This window comes from Bombina bombina, chromosome 3, assembly GCF_027579735.1.
Source record: "Bombina bombina isolate aBomBom1 chromosome 3, aBomBom1.pri, whole genome shotgun sequence".
Taxonomy (NCBI): Eukaryota; Metazoa; Chordata; class Amphibia; order Anura; family Bombinatoridae; genus Bombina; species Bombina bombina.
Window position 1 is genome coordinate 155,973,287 of NC_069501.1, and position 17,620 is coordinate 155,990,906.

A 17,620-nucleotide genomic window follows, 5' to 3' on the forward strand; every position below is an offset into this window, starting at 1 on the left:
CAAATAAAGACGAGGTCTGTCTGAATTCCTTCATGGCCTGAAGATAGAACTTTAAGGCTCGAACCACATCCAAATTATGAAGTAACCTTTCCTTTGAAGAAGAGGGGTTAGGACACAAGGAAGGAACTATCTCCTGATTGATGTTACGATTCGACACAACCTTGGGAAGAAACCCCAACCCAGTGCAAAGAACATCCTTATCTGCATGAAAAACCAGGTAAGGAGGCTCACATTGCAAGGCTGCCAACTCAGAGACTCTGCGTGCCGATGCAATAGCCAATAGGAATAGAACCTTCCAGGAAAGAATTTTAATGTCAAGCGAATGCATAGGCTCAAACGGAGCCCTCTGCAAAATCTTAAGTACCAAGTTTAAGCTCCAAAGGAGAGCGGAATTCCAAAAGACAGGCCTGATCCTAGACAGAGCCTGAACAAAGGACTAAATATCAGGAAGCTCTGCAAGCTTCTTGTGTAACAGTACAGATAAAGCCGAAATCTGTCCCTTTAAAGGAACTGGCGGCAAGTCCCTTCTCCAACCAATCCTGGAGGAAGGACAGGATCCTGGATAGCCTAACCTTATGCCAGGGATATCCATGTTCCTCACACCAGGACAAGTAGGTCCTCCACACCTTATGATAGATGCGACGAGTGACCGGTTTCCTGGCTTGAATGAGCGTATCAATCACTCTCTCAGAAAAACCTCTCTTGGGTAGGACTAAGCTTTCAATCTCCAGGAAGTCCGCCTCAGAGAAACGAGATTTTGATGTAAAAAGGGACCCTGAACCAGCAGATCTCTGCAACAAGGTAACCTCCATGGAGAAGACTATGACATCCCCACCAGATCCGCAAACCACATCCTCCATGACGGAGCAATTAGAATAGCCAAAGCTTGCTCCTGCTTGATGCAGGCCACTACTCGAGGTAGAAGTGGTAACGGTGGAAATATGTAGACTAGGTTAAACTCCCAAGACACAGCTAAAGGCATCTATCAGCTCTGCCTGGGGATCCCTGGACCGTAACCCGTATCAGGGTAGCTTGAAGTTAAGTCTGGATGCCATGAGATCTATCTCTGGCATCCCCCATCTGATGCAGATCTTCGCAAACACCTCGGGATGGAGAGACCATTCCCCTGGATGAAACAATTGTCTGCTGAGAAAATCTGCTTCCCATTTGTCCACAACCGGAATGTGGATCGCTGATAGCGAACAGTTGTGGGTCTCTGGCCACTCCAGAATCCGAGATACTTCCCTCATGGCTAGGAAGCTTCTCATTCTCCCTGATGGTTGACATAAGCCACCAAGGTAATGTTGTCCGACTGGAATCTGATGGATCGGGACAACCCCAGAAGGGGCCAAGTCCTCAGAGCGTTGAAGATCGCTCGAAGTTCCAGAATATTGATCGGGAGGAGCAACTCCTCTTGAGTCCACTTGCCCGGGGTGCCTTCCTGGCACCCCAAACAGCTTCCCATCCTGACAGACTTGCGTTTGTAGTCACAATATCCCAGGATGGTCTCAAGAAGGATTTCCCTGCGGCAGTTGGCCCGGGCAGATCCACCAAGAGAGGGATTCCCTCACTCGGTTGTCCAGAGATATCTGTTGGGATAGTGATTGCCGTTTCATTGTCTCAACATGCACAACTGAAGAGGTCTTAGATGGAACCTGGCGAAAGGAATGACATCTATGCTGGATACCATGAGCCCAATCACCTCCATACACCGGGTCACCGATGGCAAGACAGCTGGACACAATCTTGAGAACAAAAAACAAAGGCGTGCGAAAACTACTCAGAGGTGTCAGAAAAAGGCTTAACCCTAGAAATAATAACACTAATCTCTCAAAAAAAGTTAAGTGCGAAAGAGGGGTAAGGGTTTGCTCTCCAAAGGTGCTATCTGACTAAGACACGGTATTGAAAAGTGATTAAATATCACAACTATATTAAATGAGGTGCCAAGGATATAAATTATAAAATATACAATTTATTTAAAAAGTACATATAATAGACAGAAGTGTGCCGGCACTAATAACTAAAATTATATTAAAAAAGTCAACTACATAGTTGTGCTAACAAATGTATGTATTTATAACAATATAAGCTGCTGAGGGTTTAAAAATAAGGTCTCGACAGGCTAATATAATAAAAAGTCCCTGTGGGGTAAATTCTGCTAACGGATAGATAAACAGTTCTTTAATGGGTCAATCCTCTGATCAAGAGAAGTTATAGAGTGCCGCAAAAAGCAGGGTTACCTTTAGTTGTTTTTTTCGTAGGTAGGGTTGCGGTTTAGACGACCGATAGTTGAGCAGTCTTCCTCTTTATTTGTTATCCTCCAGACAGGTGTGAGACAAAATGCTGGTTTTCCAAATGCTGGGCTGTTTCAGAATCTGTGTTCCGTATGGACACTCTGGAAGCCTTTAGTTTGAAACCTTCTGATGCTGTATGGACTATCAGGGTATGCCAAAGTCAAACTGTGGTTTCCAATGTAGCAGGGTGAAGAAACTTTCAGTGGGTAATGGAGTCCGTATCCTGTAGGTACCACAACGGCAACGTGTGTATCTGTCCCTCGTTATTTTGTACTGGGGGGACACTTTGATATCCGTTCAGCCTAATGAACTCCTCCACTATCCTCAGTTGTACAGGTGATAGAGAAAATGCATCTACACGTTTCGGCTGTGTGTCAGTCTTTATCAAGATCTTGATAAAGGCTGACACACAGCCGAAACGCATAGACGCAATCTTGCACATCTCTGTCCTGTCAGGAATATCTTCATAGATATGGAATCTATTATCGTGCCCAGGGATTCCACTCTGTTGCTGGGAACCAGGGAACTCTTTTCTACATTTATCTTCCACCCATGGTATCGAAGGAGAAGAAGAGCCCTCGAATGGTCCTCTGCAAGACTGTAGGACGGAGCCTGGACCAGGATGTCGTCCAGATAAGGTGCTACTGCAATACCTCTGGCTCTCGCCACCGCGAGCAGTGCTCCCAGAACCTTCGTAAAGACTCTTGGGGCAGTCGCCAGGCCAAACGGTAGGGCCACAAACTGGAAGTGTTGGTCCAGAAATGCAAATCCTAGGAACCTGAAGTGATCCCTGTGGATTGGCACGTGAAGGTAAGCATCCTTCAAATCTATTGTAGTCATGAACTGTCCCTCTTGAACTAGGGGCAGAATCGACCTGATCATCTCCAGGCACTTTAGGTCTATAATCGGATGAAACGTGCCCTTCTTCTTTGGGACCACGAAAATGTTTGAATAATACCCCAGACCTCTTTCTGCCAACGAAACCGGTACGATTACCCCGAGAAAGGAGAGACCCCTTACGCACTCTAGAAAGGTGTCTTTCTTCTTTGGTCTTGATGATAGGTTTGACAGGAGGAATCTGCCTCTGGGCAGATGAGTCTTGAACCCTATCCTGTAACCCTGGACGATGACCACCAGAACCCAATGGTCCTGAAGTCTCTCATCCAGGCCTCTGCAAAAAGAGATAGTCTGCCCCCTACGCGATCCATAGACAAATCGGGGTCCGCCCCTTCATGTCGATTTTGTCTCGGCGGGCTTCTTGCTCTGCTTGGCTTTGTTCCAAGATTGAGCTGGTTTCCAAGATCCCTTGGAATGCTCTGTTTTCGTGGCAGGTTGCTGGTGTTGGGACTTGTCCAAACGAAAGGGACAAAAAGTAGACCCCTTAGGTATATTCTTCTTATCCTATGGTAGGAAAGCACCCTTGTCTCCAGTGACCGTAGATATAATAGAGTCCAGGCCCGGACCAAAAAGAACTTTCCCCTGAAAAGGGAGGGAAAGTAATCTAGACCTGGAAGTCATGTCAGCAGACCACAACTTTAACCACAGAGACCTACTGGCTAGAACAGAAAAACCTGATGTCTTGGCATGCAGGCGAATAATCTGCATATATGCATCAGAGATTAATGAATTAGCTACCCTTAAAGCCTTAATTCGTTCCTGTATCTCCTCGAGGGGAGTCTCCACCTCGACGCCAGCTGATAGAGCATCACACCAGTAGGTAGCAGCCCCAGCCACCGCAGCGACCGCCACTGCTGGTTGAAAAATGAACCCTGTGAGCTAAAACATCTTTTTCAACATGGACTCCAATTTTTTATTTTATTTTTTATCTATGGGCTCCTCGAACGAAGAGCTATATTCGAGCGGAATAGTTGTGCGCTTAGCGAGCGTGGAGCTAGCACCATCCACCTTAGGAATGGCCCCCCACAGCTCAAGCCGAGAGTTCGGAATGGGGAACAGTTTTTTTTAAAAGAAGTAGAGGGAGAAAAGGACATGCCAAGTTTATCCCATTTGTTCTTAATAATATTAGCCATCTTAAAGGGAACCGGGAAGGTCTGAGGCACCACCCTGTCCTCGTAAACCCTATCTAGCTTAGGGATTGAAGGTTCCTCCGGTAGTTTCGGTTCCGGAAACCTCTAATGTAGCAAGCACCTCTTAACAGAAAGCACAAATGCTCCATCTTAAACTTAAAGTCTGGTTCCTCCGCAGCCGGAGGTCTAGATGTCGCTGATTCCGACCCAGAAAGAGCGCCCTCCGAAGAGTCATCTTCATCAGCAGATAATCTATCAGAAAGACATCCAACAGAGTAGATGACCCCTGGGACGGATAGCTATGTTTCACCTTTCGCTTGCACTTAGCAGGGCATGGTAAGGTATTAAAGGCTGCAGAGACTGCCGTTTGTAACTGCTCAGCGATTAGTAGGAGGATTAGTAGAGCCCTGAGGGGCTGCATGTGTAATCGGAGATGAATGTAGGGAACGCACCTCGCGGGACAGAGAACCCTCAAAGGTGGACTGCTCAGTTGTACTAAATATCTTATTCTTTTTAGATATTGCAATATTATCAAAGCATGTGGAACATAATTGAGCAGGCGGATTCACCAGAACCTCCTCACAATAAACACAGGAATTAGATTTGGTTAAAGAGGGAGTACCATCTAACATATCAGAGTCCTCCATAGCTTGCGCTTTTATTACGGACTAGATAGAAATTAAATGGCACCTTTATACCCCAATGGCCAGGGCACTCACCACCTATAAGTTAAAAGGGGCCACACCCGGTCACATGGAGTGCCATGCAGGACCGCCCCTGCACTAATGACAAACACGACAAAAAGGCTGCGTCAATATCTCTCTAAGGAAGCATGACTGTTCACACATTGACAGAGCCTCATCTCACACATGTCGCAGCATTAAACACAATAAAGAACGCATTACGTATTATTTTTTTTACAATGTTTACAGCTCATTTAATGAAGTCAGTTAACCCCACTCTGAAGGGGGTGGAGTGGGGTGTTAAAACAAAACATTTTAACAAGACTCACACCTCACACCAGCATAGCCATTCTACAGGCATATCATCAGACTACAGAGATTTGGAGAAAAAAAAACATTTTAACAAGGTAACTCACCTGGCTGGTCTCTCTCCAATCAAGACACTGAGTGCAATTATTACTTATTTCTATTGGGCTATCATGGAATTATTTCTAAATCTCATTGTAATATTTCAATCTTTTATTCACCAAACTTTGTTTCCAAACCTCTCCTTCCCCCTTCTGTGCTTCAAACCACTCCTCCCCCCTAAACATTCTCACCAGGCATGTTTACCCTTCTTTCGCTCTCTCCACAGACTCACACCAGCACAGCCATTCTACAGGCATATCATCAGACTACAGAGATTTGGAAAAAAAAACATTTTAACAAGGCTCACACCTCACACCAGCACAGCCATTCTACAGGCATATCATCAGACTACAGAGATTTGAAAAAAAAACATTTTACAAGCTTCACACCTCACATCAGCACAGCCATTCTACAAGCATATCATCAGACAACAGAGATTTGCACGCACTAGCCCTACAGTCCCTTCCCACCACCAACCCACCCAAGTGTTCACTTTAATATATACACACACCTTCTAACAGTAATTATGTGCAGCTGTCACTAATAATCCAGAATAGAGAAACCAATTCAGACTCACAGCCTCTGTACTGACATTTCACCACATTCTTTTACACTTTTCAAAACCTCTTTTGCTCAGTTACCACTTTTTTCCCTATGTCATCACTCACTCTCAATTCACTCTGCCTTATATCAGACTTATTTCCATTCTCCCTCACCTTCTGTCTCCATTCCCTCTCCTTAAGATTGTAAGCTTGAGAGCCTCTCTACCTGTAGGCCACTTTGTATTTAAAGTGAACTATTACTGATTGTACTCAAGGGCAGGGCATTCCTCTCCTTTTGTATAACTCATTATTGCTCCTACAACTGTAATGTACCCCAATATTGTACTTGTTTGTGTATTTAATGCATCCCTGTAATGTTTTTATTCTTTGTATAGTGCTGCGTAACCTGCTGGCGCTTTATAAATAAATGATAATATATATATATATATATATATATATATATATATATATATATATATATATATATATATATATATATACACACACACACACACACATCCAAACACCAGCTTCTCCCACAATGGACAACCGCCTGGGTGCAGACTTACAAGCAATACATCAACCGAAAAGATGCACTCACAGGACTTTTTAAAGTGAAGTAACAAAACTACTTTATTAGGAACGTTTACAGAGATCTAGTCCCCCCGATGCTGACGAAGGGGACTAGATCCCCGAAAACGTTCCTAATAAAGTAATTTTGTTACTTCATTTTAAAAAGTCCTGTGATTGCATCTTTTCGGTTGATATATATACACAAACACACACACACACACAGATTTAAAAATGACCAGAAAAGTCACATTTTATACTGCAAGAGACTGATGTAGAAAACAAATGAGCATACCAGGGACTTTTTGGTAAAGCATTTTACTTAAATTATTCAATTCAAAAGCACTTTTACATTTGTACTTTTTCCATTTGTATTGACAATGCATTCCAGATGAAAAACCAACAATACATATAATAAAGTTCATACTCAATGTGAGTAAGTTTTATAACGTGTAGACAGAATATTAACCTTGTACAACATTAATACTGCTGTAGAACCTACCCATATATGGACGTGAAAAATATGTAGGCCTTTTAAAGCCTTACACCAACACTGCATTTTCAGAACTGCACATTTACTGGAATTTAAAAGGTCACGGTCACAAATTTTTCTCACAAATGAAATGCCTTGCAAAAATATTTATAAATGACCTAGATCAGTAGTCCATTTTCAAAACAGTTAAAGCACCATGATATTTATAATTACTTTCTGTATTATCAAATAGTAAAGACTTGAGCATTATTTTTTTATTAATAAAAAAATAACGTACATTGTCCCTTATTATGAAGGATTTCTATTATCCATAGATATCTGAATAGAAGATAGTGTTTTCTTTTACAATCTTACACTGGCTTCCTAATTTCTGTGCAAGAGAGTCTGCTTCATTTACCATTTTCTCTAAAATAGGACAGTAGATTTATTTGGTGAATAACAACAGTAAAATCTTAAAAGGAAAACAGACATTTGCGTAAATTTAGGCCTACAGTCTACACTTTAGTCATCTTAAAGTCTTACCTTAGATTAAGCTGCAAATACCATCCTCCATCTTTTCAATATCATGCAACAGGGATGGTAAAAGTTATTTTAAAATGAATATTGTTTCTGGCCACTTTGAAATGGCTGCCACGTTCCGCCCACTGATGACATCACAATCTAGGCTGCATATGGTGTCCAATCACAAAAGGTTCACTAGTTGAATTCAACAGGCTGTCAATGCTATTCAGCAGAGTGCCAACATGCAGCCCAGATCATGGTGTCATCAGTGGGCAGAGTTTAGCAGCCATTTTAAAGTGTTCAGAACCAATATTAATTTTTAAATAACTTTTTTACCATTCCTGCTGCATGATATAGAAAAGGTGCTGGAGGCTATTTGCAGCTGAAGCAAAGGTAAGACTTTAAGATGAGTAAGGTGTCAACTTTCCCTTTAAGATAAACCAAAAAAAGTAAAGCTGTCCAGATGCTTTGCTGGACAAATTAATGGTGTGATAAAATCTACCATTTTAGGAGAAACAGTTTGCAAATAAAGCAATAAAGGATATAAATGATTTATGGACTAAATAATGCAATTTTTAACAGACTACGCGCATAAGGTAGGCAACAGCTAAATCCATTTCCCCATTTGTAACATTTCACACCCAGGTAAAATGACTGGCATGACAATTAAAGGGGAATTACTAATTAGGTTAAGACAAGAATGGAAATTGTGAAAAATTTGAAAGAAATAGAAAAAAAGATTTGCTAACTGAAGCACTCTAAATATGCAGATCCCAGAGACAAAATCTAAGAAGTTAAAACTGTATATAAATCTATTTAGAGCGCGCCAAATCTGTCTGGCTAAACAGTATAAGACAAACAATTAGATTAAAGAAACTCGCTGTTCTGTGTAGTATCAGAAAAATATATGTTACAACAATGTATTTAATTGTGCATTAGAAAGACTTTATCTAAAAACAACTTGATTTAAAAGAAATTGGATGAATTTTATTTATTGGATCGATTTGGCATTGTGATTTGTGAATGTTTTTTTTGTTATGCTACATTGTTTTTTTTAAATGAAGTTGTTTTTAGATAAAGTCTAATGTACAATTAAATACATTTTTGCGATATATATTTTTCTAATACTACACAGAACAGCAAGTAAAAGTGAAGGTCAATTTTCATCAATGAGTGCCCGGTTTTTAAAAATACTTTTAAAAACAGGGGATGAAAATTAACATTGCACTGGATTTGAAGAAATACTTACCTTTTACTTCTGCAAAGCCAGATCGACTATCCCCCTCCTCCTTCTTCCTGCTGTAGACGACAGCAATGACGAAACTGGCTTCCTCCAATCACAGCCGGGCATCGCGAGCTGGATGCTCTGGTTTGCAAGTCATGATTGGAGGAAGTCGGTTTTGTCATTTCTGACATCAGTACAGAGCAACTGAGGCTGAGATCGGCGATCCGGTTTTGCAGAAGTAAAAGGTAAGTATTTCTTCAAATCCAGTGCAATGTAAATTTTCATCAATGAAAGTGCCCCTGTTTTTAAAAATATTTTTAAAAACCGGGCACTCATTGATGAAAATTGACCTTCACTTTAAGTTTAAACTCATGTTTTGTCTTATACTGTTTAGCCAGACCAATTTGGCACTCTCTTAATAGATTTATATACATCTATCTTATGTATATGCAATACAGCTAGTGACGTTTTTATTTAAAATAAAAAGAAGAGTGCAAGTTAACCAAGAGTTCTCCGCTGCATGAGGCGACCATTGATGTTTGGTGGTGTCATGAGTGGCATTTCTGGCCCCTAAGAGCATTACGCTAAGTGCAAAAGCATGAGTGAGCATACTTGGGTACCGGTAGCTACCTGTCCACTACTGTCATTGCATGGATGATGTACTTGGCCATTATTTTACTGCACTCAAAACATTTCTCTTATTCTACAAAATATCCAGAAAGATATTCTAGGGCTTCACTAGGTTTCCTGAGAAAAATTCCTTGCTACTGGAGTAAGGGATAGCTTAATAATCTATACTGGTTTCTGTTCTTGTATCTACATTATTTGCAAGGCTGTGAATTGAAGACCTCAAAGTGGAAAGAGGTCAGATATCAAGCATATACCTACTTGTATTTCGTTCAGTTATAATGCCGCTTCATTAATGTGTGGGCACCCCAACGCTCTAAAGAAATACCACTCTACATATTTACTAACCTACAGTTACGGATACCATGAAATGTCACCTAATAAATTATTGTTCTGCAGAGCTTGAGATTTCCTTGGAACAACCACATTGAAGATATAAGTGATGTTTTGTCATAGGGCACACAAATATCAGATTCATAACACTAAGCATATGGTCAATGAATATGAATGAACTTGCAGGATAATTTGGAGATTGTAAAAAAAAAAAAAAATAGAAAGAAAAGAAAGCAGTGGAACATAAAAGAAGGCAGTCGATAAAGGCAATACTCTGTGTAACAGGAGTTACCTGGGCAAAGAAAGTACTTGCATCAAATGTGTGACAAAATGAACATTGGCCGATACTTTGCTACATTAGTAGGAGTGTGCATTATCCATCTACACATCTAAGAATTGTTGTACCTCAAGTTATTTTTTCTTTTCTTTAAATTCTTTTAAACAAAAATATAGATTTAAAATCCATAAAAAAAAAAAAAGACAAAACTTTTTTTTTTTAGCTCTTTGAATACATAATTGGAATAACAAAGACTGCGCCAAATAACAGTTCAGTTGAAGTTTGTTTTCCGTAAATGTCTATTAGGAATTTCTATAGCACTAACTTGGAGAGGCCATGAACCACCCATGATTCCTGCTTGAATTGCCACTCCAGTTACTACTGCAAGATCCGGATCTACTGACGTGTTGGGATCTTTCCCAAAAAAGTCTCTGATAACTTGACGTATCCGTGGTATTCTGGTAGAGCCACCAACTAACACAATTTCATCCACGTCTTCTTTGTCAACATGTCCTTCTCTCAAAACACGCTCCAAAGGAACCAAAATCTTCTGAAAAAGATCCTCGTTCAAAGTCTCAAAGAGCTTACGAGAAATTTCAATCTCGAAATGTACCAGTTCACTTTCATCCTTTTGTTTTTGTATTGGGTTTAAAGGAGTTACTTGGGCAGGATGCGCCTCAGTTTTTTCCAGCAGACCTTTTGGAATTAATTTGTTTGATGCAGAAGAGTCAGATGCTGTTTTTTTGACTAAAGATAAAGGCAATTGTACCCAGGATGTGTTATGTAATGTTAGATTTAGTTTTACTGCTTCCACAGACTGCCTGAGTCTGTGAATTTCTTCTTTCTTGGAAGGCAGCGTCCCATATGTTGCATAAATAGAATCATATAAATACTGCAGAAGTCTCTGGTTAAAATCCTGACCTCCAAGCTTATTATTTCCTAAAAAAAAAAAAAAAGAGAAGACACAAAAGATAAAACAAATTGTAAACCACCAACTCTGTTTTAGACATATATCTCTGTGGTAAATTTCCCAAAGCTAAGAAAATATGTTTTTTGTAGTATTGATGTATTTAAAAAAAAAAGAAAGAGGTTTTGCTATTTTGCAATTAACAAATTCATTACTTTTGCCTTTTTTTTTTTCTTTTAATTTAACTCTAAAAACTTTTTTCCCCCAAAATTTCCCCCAAAATTTCCCCCAGGGAGGTTACAGTCTTGCAGAACTAAAAAAATAAATAAAATAAAAAATCACCTCCAACATGATACAGAGTAAATGTTTGATTAGTGCAAGTGTTCATTTTTAAATGTGCCTTATTTGTAAAAAAAAAAAAAAAAATGCAGCAAACAAGAAGTTATTTTGTTCAAAACATTTTCACACTCACCTGGTAAAATCATTTATTGAAAGACTGAAGAATAAATACTATAATTACAAGGTTTTTTTCTATCCCTTTAAGAAAATATTTACCCAGTTATCCACAGGTATTTGCCTCCTGGGCTTATTGGTCAAAGAACAAAAGAATATGAAGCTACTGAGGAGGGGTAACTATACATTTAACCCCTTAATGACCGGACCAGTTTTCAATTTTCTTACCCTTAATGACAATGGCTATTTTTACATTTCTGCAGTGTTTGTGTTTAACTGTAATTTTCCTCTTACTCATTTACTGTACCCACACATATTATATACCGTTTTTCTCGCCATTAAATGGACTTTCTAAAGATACCATTATTTTCATCATATCTTATAATTTACTAAAAAAAAAAAAAAAAAAAAAAAAAAATATGAGGAAAAAATGGAAAAAACACATTTTTTCTAACTTTGACCCCCAAAATATGTTACACATCTACAATCACCAAAAAACACCCATGCTAAATAGTTTCTAAATTTTGTCCTGAGTTTAGAAATACCCAATGTTTACACGTTCTTTGCTTTTTTTGCAATTTATGGGGCAATAAATACAAGTAGCACTTTGCTATTTCCAAACCACTTTTTTTCAAAATTAGCGCTAGTTACATTGGAACCCTGATATCTGTCAGGAATACCTGAATATCCCTTGACATGTATATATTTTATTTTAGAAGACAACCCAAAGTATTGATCTAGGCCCATTTTGGTATATTTCATGCCACCATTTCACCGCCAAATGGATCAAAAAAAAAAAAAAAGTTTACTTTTTCACAAAATTTGTCACAAACTTTAGGTTTCCCACTGAAATTATTTACAAACAGCTTCTGCAATTATGGCACAAATGGTTCTAAATGCTTCTCTGGGATCCCCTTTTTTCAGAAATAACAGACTTATATGGCTTTGGGGTTGCTTTTTGGTAAATAGAAGGCCGCTAAATGCCGCTGCGCACCACACGTGTTTTATGCCCAGGAGTGAAGGGGTTAATTAGGGAGCTTGTAGGGTTAATTTTAGCTTTAGTGTAGTGTAGTAGACAACCCCAAGTATTGATCTAGGCCCATTTTGGTATATTTTATGCCACCATTTCACCGCCAAATGCGAGCAAATAAAAAAAAAAAAAAAAAAAAAAAAACTTTACATTTTTCACAATTTTAGGTTTCTCACTGAAATTATTTACAAACAGCTTGTGCTATTATGGCAGAAACTTTTGTTAAAGCTTCTCTGGGATCCCCTTTGTTCAGAAATAGCAGACTTATATGGCTTTGGCGTTGCTTTTTGGTAATTAGAAGGCCGCTAAATGCTGCTGCGCATCACACGTTAATTATGCCCAGCAGTGAAGGGGTTAAATTAGGTAGCTTGTAGGGAGCTTGCAGGGTTAATTTTAGAGATCAGCCTCCCACCTGACACATCCCACCCCCTGATCCCTCCCAAACAGCTCTCTTCCCTCCCCCACCCCACAATTGTTCCCGCCATCTTAAGTACTGGCAGAAAGTCTGCCAGTACTAAATAAGAGTTTTTTGTTTTGTTTTTTTAAATAAAAATAATAAAAATTTTTAGCTGTGATGGACCCCTGCCTTAGCCCCAACCTCCCTGATCCCCCCTCCAGCTCTCTAACCCTCTCCCCTACCTAATTACCGCCATCTTGGGTACTGGCAGCTGTCTGCCAGTACCCAGTTTGGCCCCAAAAACCAAAGTATTTTTATTTTATTTTTAACTTAACTCTTTCTGTAGTGTAGCAGCCCCCCCACAATACCCCCATCCCCTCCCCGATCCTTTTATATTTAATTTTTTTTTTTTTTTACCTTTTTCTCCCTTTCTGCCCTCATTCATTGGTGTCAGTGTGGCTAATGCGCGCACGTGCACACGCGCCCCATGCACGTTCACGCGCCTCGTGCACGCGCACGCACGCTCCCTCACACCCGGACAACGGCACCATCGCTACCGGTGCAGAGAGGGCCACAGAGTGGCTCTAAAGAGAAAAGATGTAAATCCTGCGCAGAAAACAGATGTGGGGAAGGGGATTGGGAATACCTCTAGCTCTCCTCAGCGGGTACCCTAGTGTACCCAAAATAAATAGAAAACGGTAGGGGGTGGAGGTGAGCGCCAAAATAGGCTGAGGAAGGGGACGACTGTTAGGCTGATAGAGTGATGCCCACAATGTGGGTCCTCCTAATGATAGTTGTAGAGTAAGTGTACAAAGTATAATGATAAAATGGTTGTATAGGGTAAAAATGTATATCAATATTTATTCCACACAATTGGTTAAAAATGTCGGTGATCTTCTAAAAAATACAGTCAAAAACATATAAAAATAAAAAATCATAGACAATCATGGATCCATGTTACAATAACGAAATGTTGAAAAAGACATAAAATCAAAATAAAAGTAGAAATGCACAATAAAAATGAGCTAATACACCTAAAAACGTTTGACAAAGAATGACCTGATAGGCCAAGTGTCTTGATATGGATGGTACACTATGGTACAGTCCAGATATTGATGAGTGTTCTTATAGTTGTATTTGTCCAAACAAATAGCAATGTGACAAAAGAAAGTGTCTTTATCTATATCCAATTCTGAAAAAATTCAAAAACAGTGTGTGTCCTGTGCTTGAAAAAATAAAATAAAAATAAAAATTTAAAAATGTGAAAAACAATGTGATCACTGGATGCGAAAAAAATGATAATGAAAATGTGGAAAAAGTTAGGAAAAAAATAAGTAACTTTACAAAAATGTGGAAATCCTCAAACAAGTGAAGCAAAAAATTAGTCTTTCAAAAGTTATTCAAAAAGTGTCCAATATGATATAGTGATTTCTGTGCAGTGAAGTTGTCGCCCAGTTTGAAGCAATAAAAGACAAATAAAACTGTGCAAAAACCTGTAAAGAAAACAAACAATACTATCATATATACAAACTGTTCAGTGGGTATATCAGTATTATGCTTACTCAAATCAGTCGACGCGTTTCGGCCATGTACTCCTGGCCTTTATCAAGACTAACATTGTGAGTAAGCTAAGGGAATTTATAAGAACTGTAGCTGATGTTTGGGCGCCAAAAACTAATAGGCCACGCCCCCTTCCTGTTAAGTGCATTATGGGTATGGGCAAAAGTTTCGTTTTAAGTCGTGCTATTAAAAGATTAATTTTAACTATTAGCTGTTATTGTGTTCTCAGGGCCAATTCTGTTTGGAATATTACCTTTACATATGTGCCCTTAGTTAGCATATTTAGGGTTGATAAAATTGTTTTCGACCTGCACTTCCGGTTTCGCTAATGTTTACTAGTATTGGCTTATGTCCTATGAGTGAATGTTAATGTATTGCTTCATTGACTCTCTATTTGTTTGTTAAACAAACCCCCTTTGTTTATTATAAATTGAAGCTTCCGATTTTTATTTTCGTTATATCTCTATGTTAATTTCGTTAGGCACATATTTCACTTCCGGTATCGCTATTTTATAGCACTTCCGGTTTCTGTTGTTTCATATTTTCGCTACTTATAAGTATTGATACTTCTAACCTTAAAGCATGACAAATTGTGTAACGTCAGAAACCACCGGAACCGGAAGTGTTAGATAACAACGATACCGGAAGTGGAAAACTAGTGAAACTAGCAGTAAGAAAGGACGCAACACGCATTATATCCAATTACTAGCCAAAGGAAGGTTAGAGTGGGAATTTGATATTACACAATTTGTCATGCTTTAAGGTTAGAAGTATCAATACTTATAAGTAGCGAAAATATGAAACAACAATTTTTTGCTTCACTTGTTTGAGGATTTCCACATTTTTGTAAAGTTACTTATTTTTTTCCTAACTTTTTCCACATTTTCATTATCATTTTTTTCGCATCCAGTGATCACATTGTTTTTCACATTTTTAAATTTTTATTTTTATTTTATTTTTTCAAGCACAGGACACACACTGTTTTTGAATTTTTTCAGAATTGGATATAGATAAAGACACTTTCTTTTGTCACATTGCTATTTGTTTGGACAAATACAACTATAAGAACACTCATCAATATCTGGACTGTACCATAGTGTACCATCCATATCAAGACACTTGGCCTATCAGGTCATTCTTTGTCAAACGTTTTTAGGTGTATTAGCTCATTTTTATTGTGCATTTCTACTTTTATTTTGATTTTATGTCTTTTTCAACATTTCGTTATTGTAACATGGATCCATGATTGTCTATGATTGTTTATTTTTATATGTTTTTGACTGTATTTTTTAGAAGATCACCGACATTTTTAACCAATTGTGTGGAATAAATATTGATATACATTTTTACCCTATACAACCATTTTATCATTATACTTTGTACACTTACTCCACAACTATCATTAGGAGGACCCACATTGTGGGCATCACTCTATCAGCCTAACAGTCGTCCCCTTCCCCCTTCCTCAGCCTATTTTGGCGCTCACCTCCACCCCCTACCACAGAGTGGCTCTCTCTGCATCGGAGGCTTGTAAAGTGGTATTGCAGGATGCCTCCATATCAAGGCATCACTGCAATACCCTCAAAGCTGCTGGAAGCGATTGTGATCGCTTCCAGCACTCTGTTAGACAACTGACGTACCAGGTACGTCTAGTTTTTGCATGACGTACCTGGGGTTAAAAGGGACATTAAAGACTTTGTGGTGATTTTATTATGTGTAGTTAAAAAAATAAAACATTGCAATATACTTTCATTATTATTTTATGTCTCATTTTTGTATAATTTAATTCTGAAATGTTTGGGCTTTTCAATTCCTGATAACAGTGGAAGTGCAGACTCCAGACTTAAAGTGATTGTAAAGTTGAATTATTTAAATCCTAGTATTTAAAAATACACTTAAAGGGGGGCGGAGCTAGCCTTTCTAGGGATGAGACGTGTTTTTGTGCAGCTCCTGCTCACAGATATCATATTTGTTAAAATTTGATAAATTTAGCCCAAAAAAACCTTTAGTACTCGCTTATGATTATACCCACAGTGGTATAGGCTCTAAGGACTTTTATTTTTTGAGACATTAGTTGAGCGGGAGCTGCGACGCCACGCTCCAGCATGAAGAGGCCCTGACTGTATGAGGTATCGGCTTTTATGCTCCATCAACCGAGTGTGGCCACCAGAAGAATCCCTCTAAGCAATTATACGATATAGCCACGCTCCAGAATTTCCCGGACCTGCTTCTTCTTACAGATATACTCCAAGTCAGGGCCACGGAACCCCCAATCCCTAACTGGACACACAGGAAGATACTCGGACTACACGCTCTTCTCTCTACAAAGCACCCAGGAAGCAGCCCCTTGGGTCGTAGGAAAATTGTAGCAAAATGGAGTCGCTAGATGGAGAGGAATATGCAATTCTATTGTACCCAGACAATACCTTTGCCGACCTTAAGCAGTGCATTCTGGCACTCCAAGAGCTGGCAACACAGCTACCGCAGATCACTTACCCATCCTGCAATGGTGAGACGCTGCAAGAGGAACCCTCCTATGTAGATCGGAAGGCTAGAAGAGGCTGGGGCGAAAGTGACTGTGAAGCCTCCCCATCGGGAACAGATGATGCCCCTCACAGCACATATGCAGGCCCTGACGCAGGCATTTCCAACTCTGATCGCCGCTGGAACACTTTGGCAGAGAGACCTTTGCTTTTTTCATCAAGAGAATCTCTGCACAGCCATGAGGTCACTGCCTCGCCTCCCCATTGTAAACAGCGTGCTACGATGACAGCGCACAGCTCTACAGAGACAGAGACGATACTTGACCTGGCTGTGTGCTGTTCTGGAGCCGTGGCTCACCCCCTCACTAAGCGATGGGAAACAGGGACATACTTGAGACTTATTGAGACTGCTCCCTCCACTGGGTTGACTCCTTACAGGTTAGGAGTGGGCTAGATACTGACCCTTAAAATCAGCTTCCCATGTTTGTTTAACTGCATGTTTTTGCTATACTATTCTGTTACACCGTTGCACTGCTTAAGCTAATCGTTTGTTATGTGTGGGGGTTTATTATTTATGCACTTTATAGAGACCTAGCTGTTATTAATATTTTATCTCAATGTACTTATACCTCCAGAGTTGGGAGCTCAAGGTAACTCCTGGGCAAACACAGATAGTATTAATATAAATGCCCTAATAGAGATTGCTAGACATCCTAGCTGGATGAACCTATGTTCCCTCCACTTAATGTTGTCTCCTTTTCTTGTTCTTTACTTTCTCTTCTGTATTACCCTTCAAGCCTATCATAAAGC

General features: G+C 39.5%; 1 protein-coding gene across 1 annotated transcript in view; it reads right to left on the reverse strand.

Annotated features, from left to right (window-relative positions):
* Positions 1 to 6,826: 6,826 nt before the first annotated feature.
* Positions 6,827 to 17,620, reverse strand: part of HSPA13 (heat shock protein family A (Hsp70) member 13) — a 39,688-nt gene continuing 28,894 nt past the window's right edge. The window contains exon 5 of the mRNA XM_053706019.1: positions 6,827 to 10,919. Within this exon, the coding sequence (XP_053561994.1) occupies positions 10,252 to 10,919 (668 nt within the window). The 3' untranslated portion in view covers positions 6,827 to 10,251. The remainder of the gene's footprint in view (positions 10,920 to 17,620) is intronic.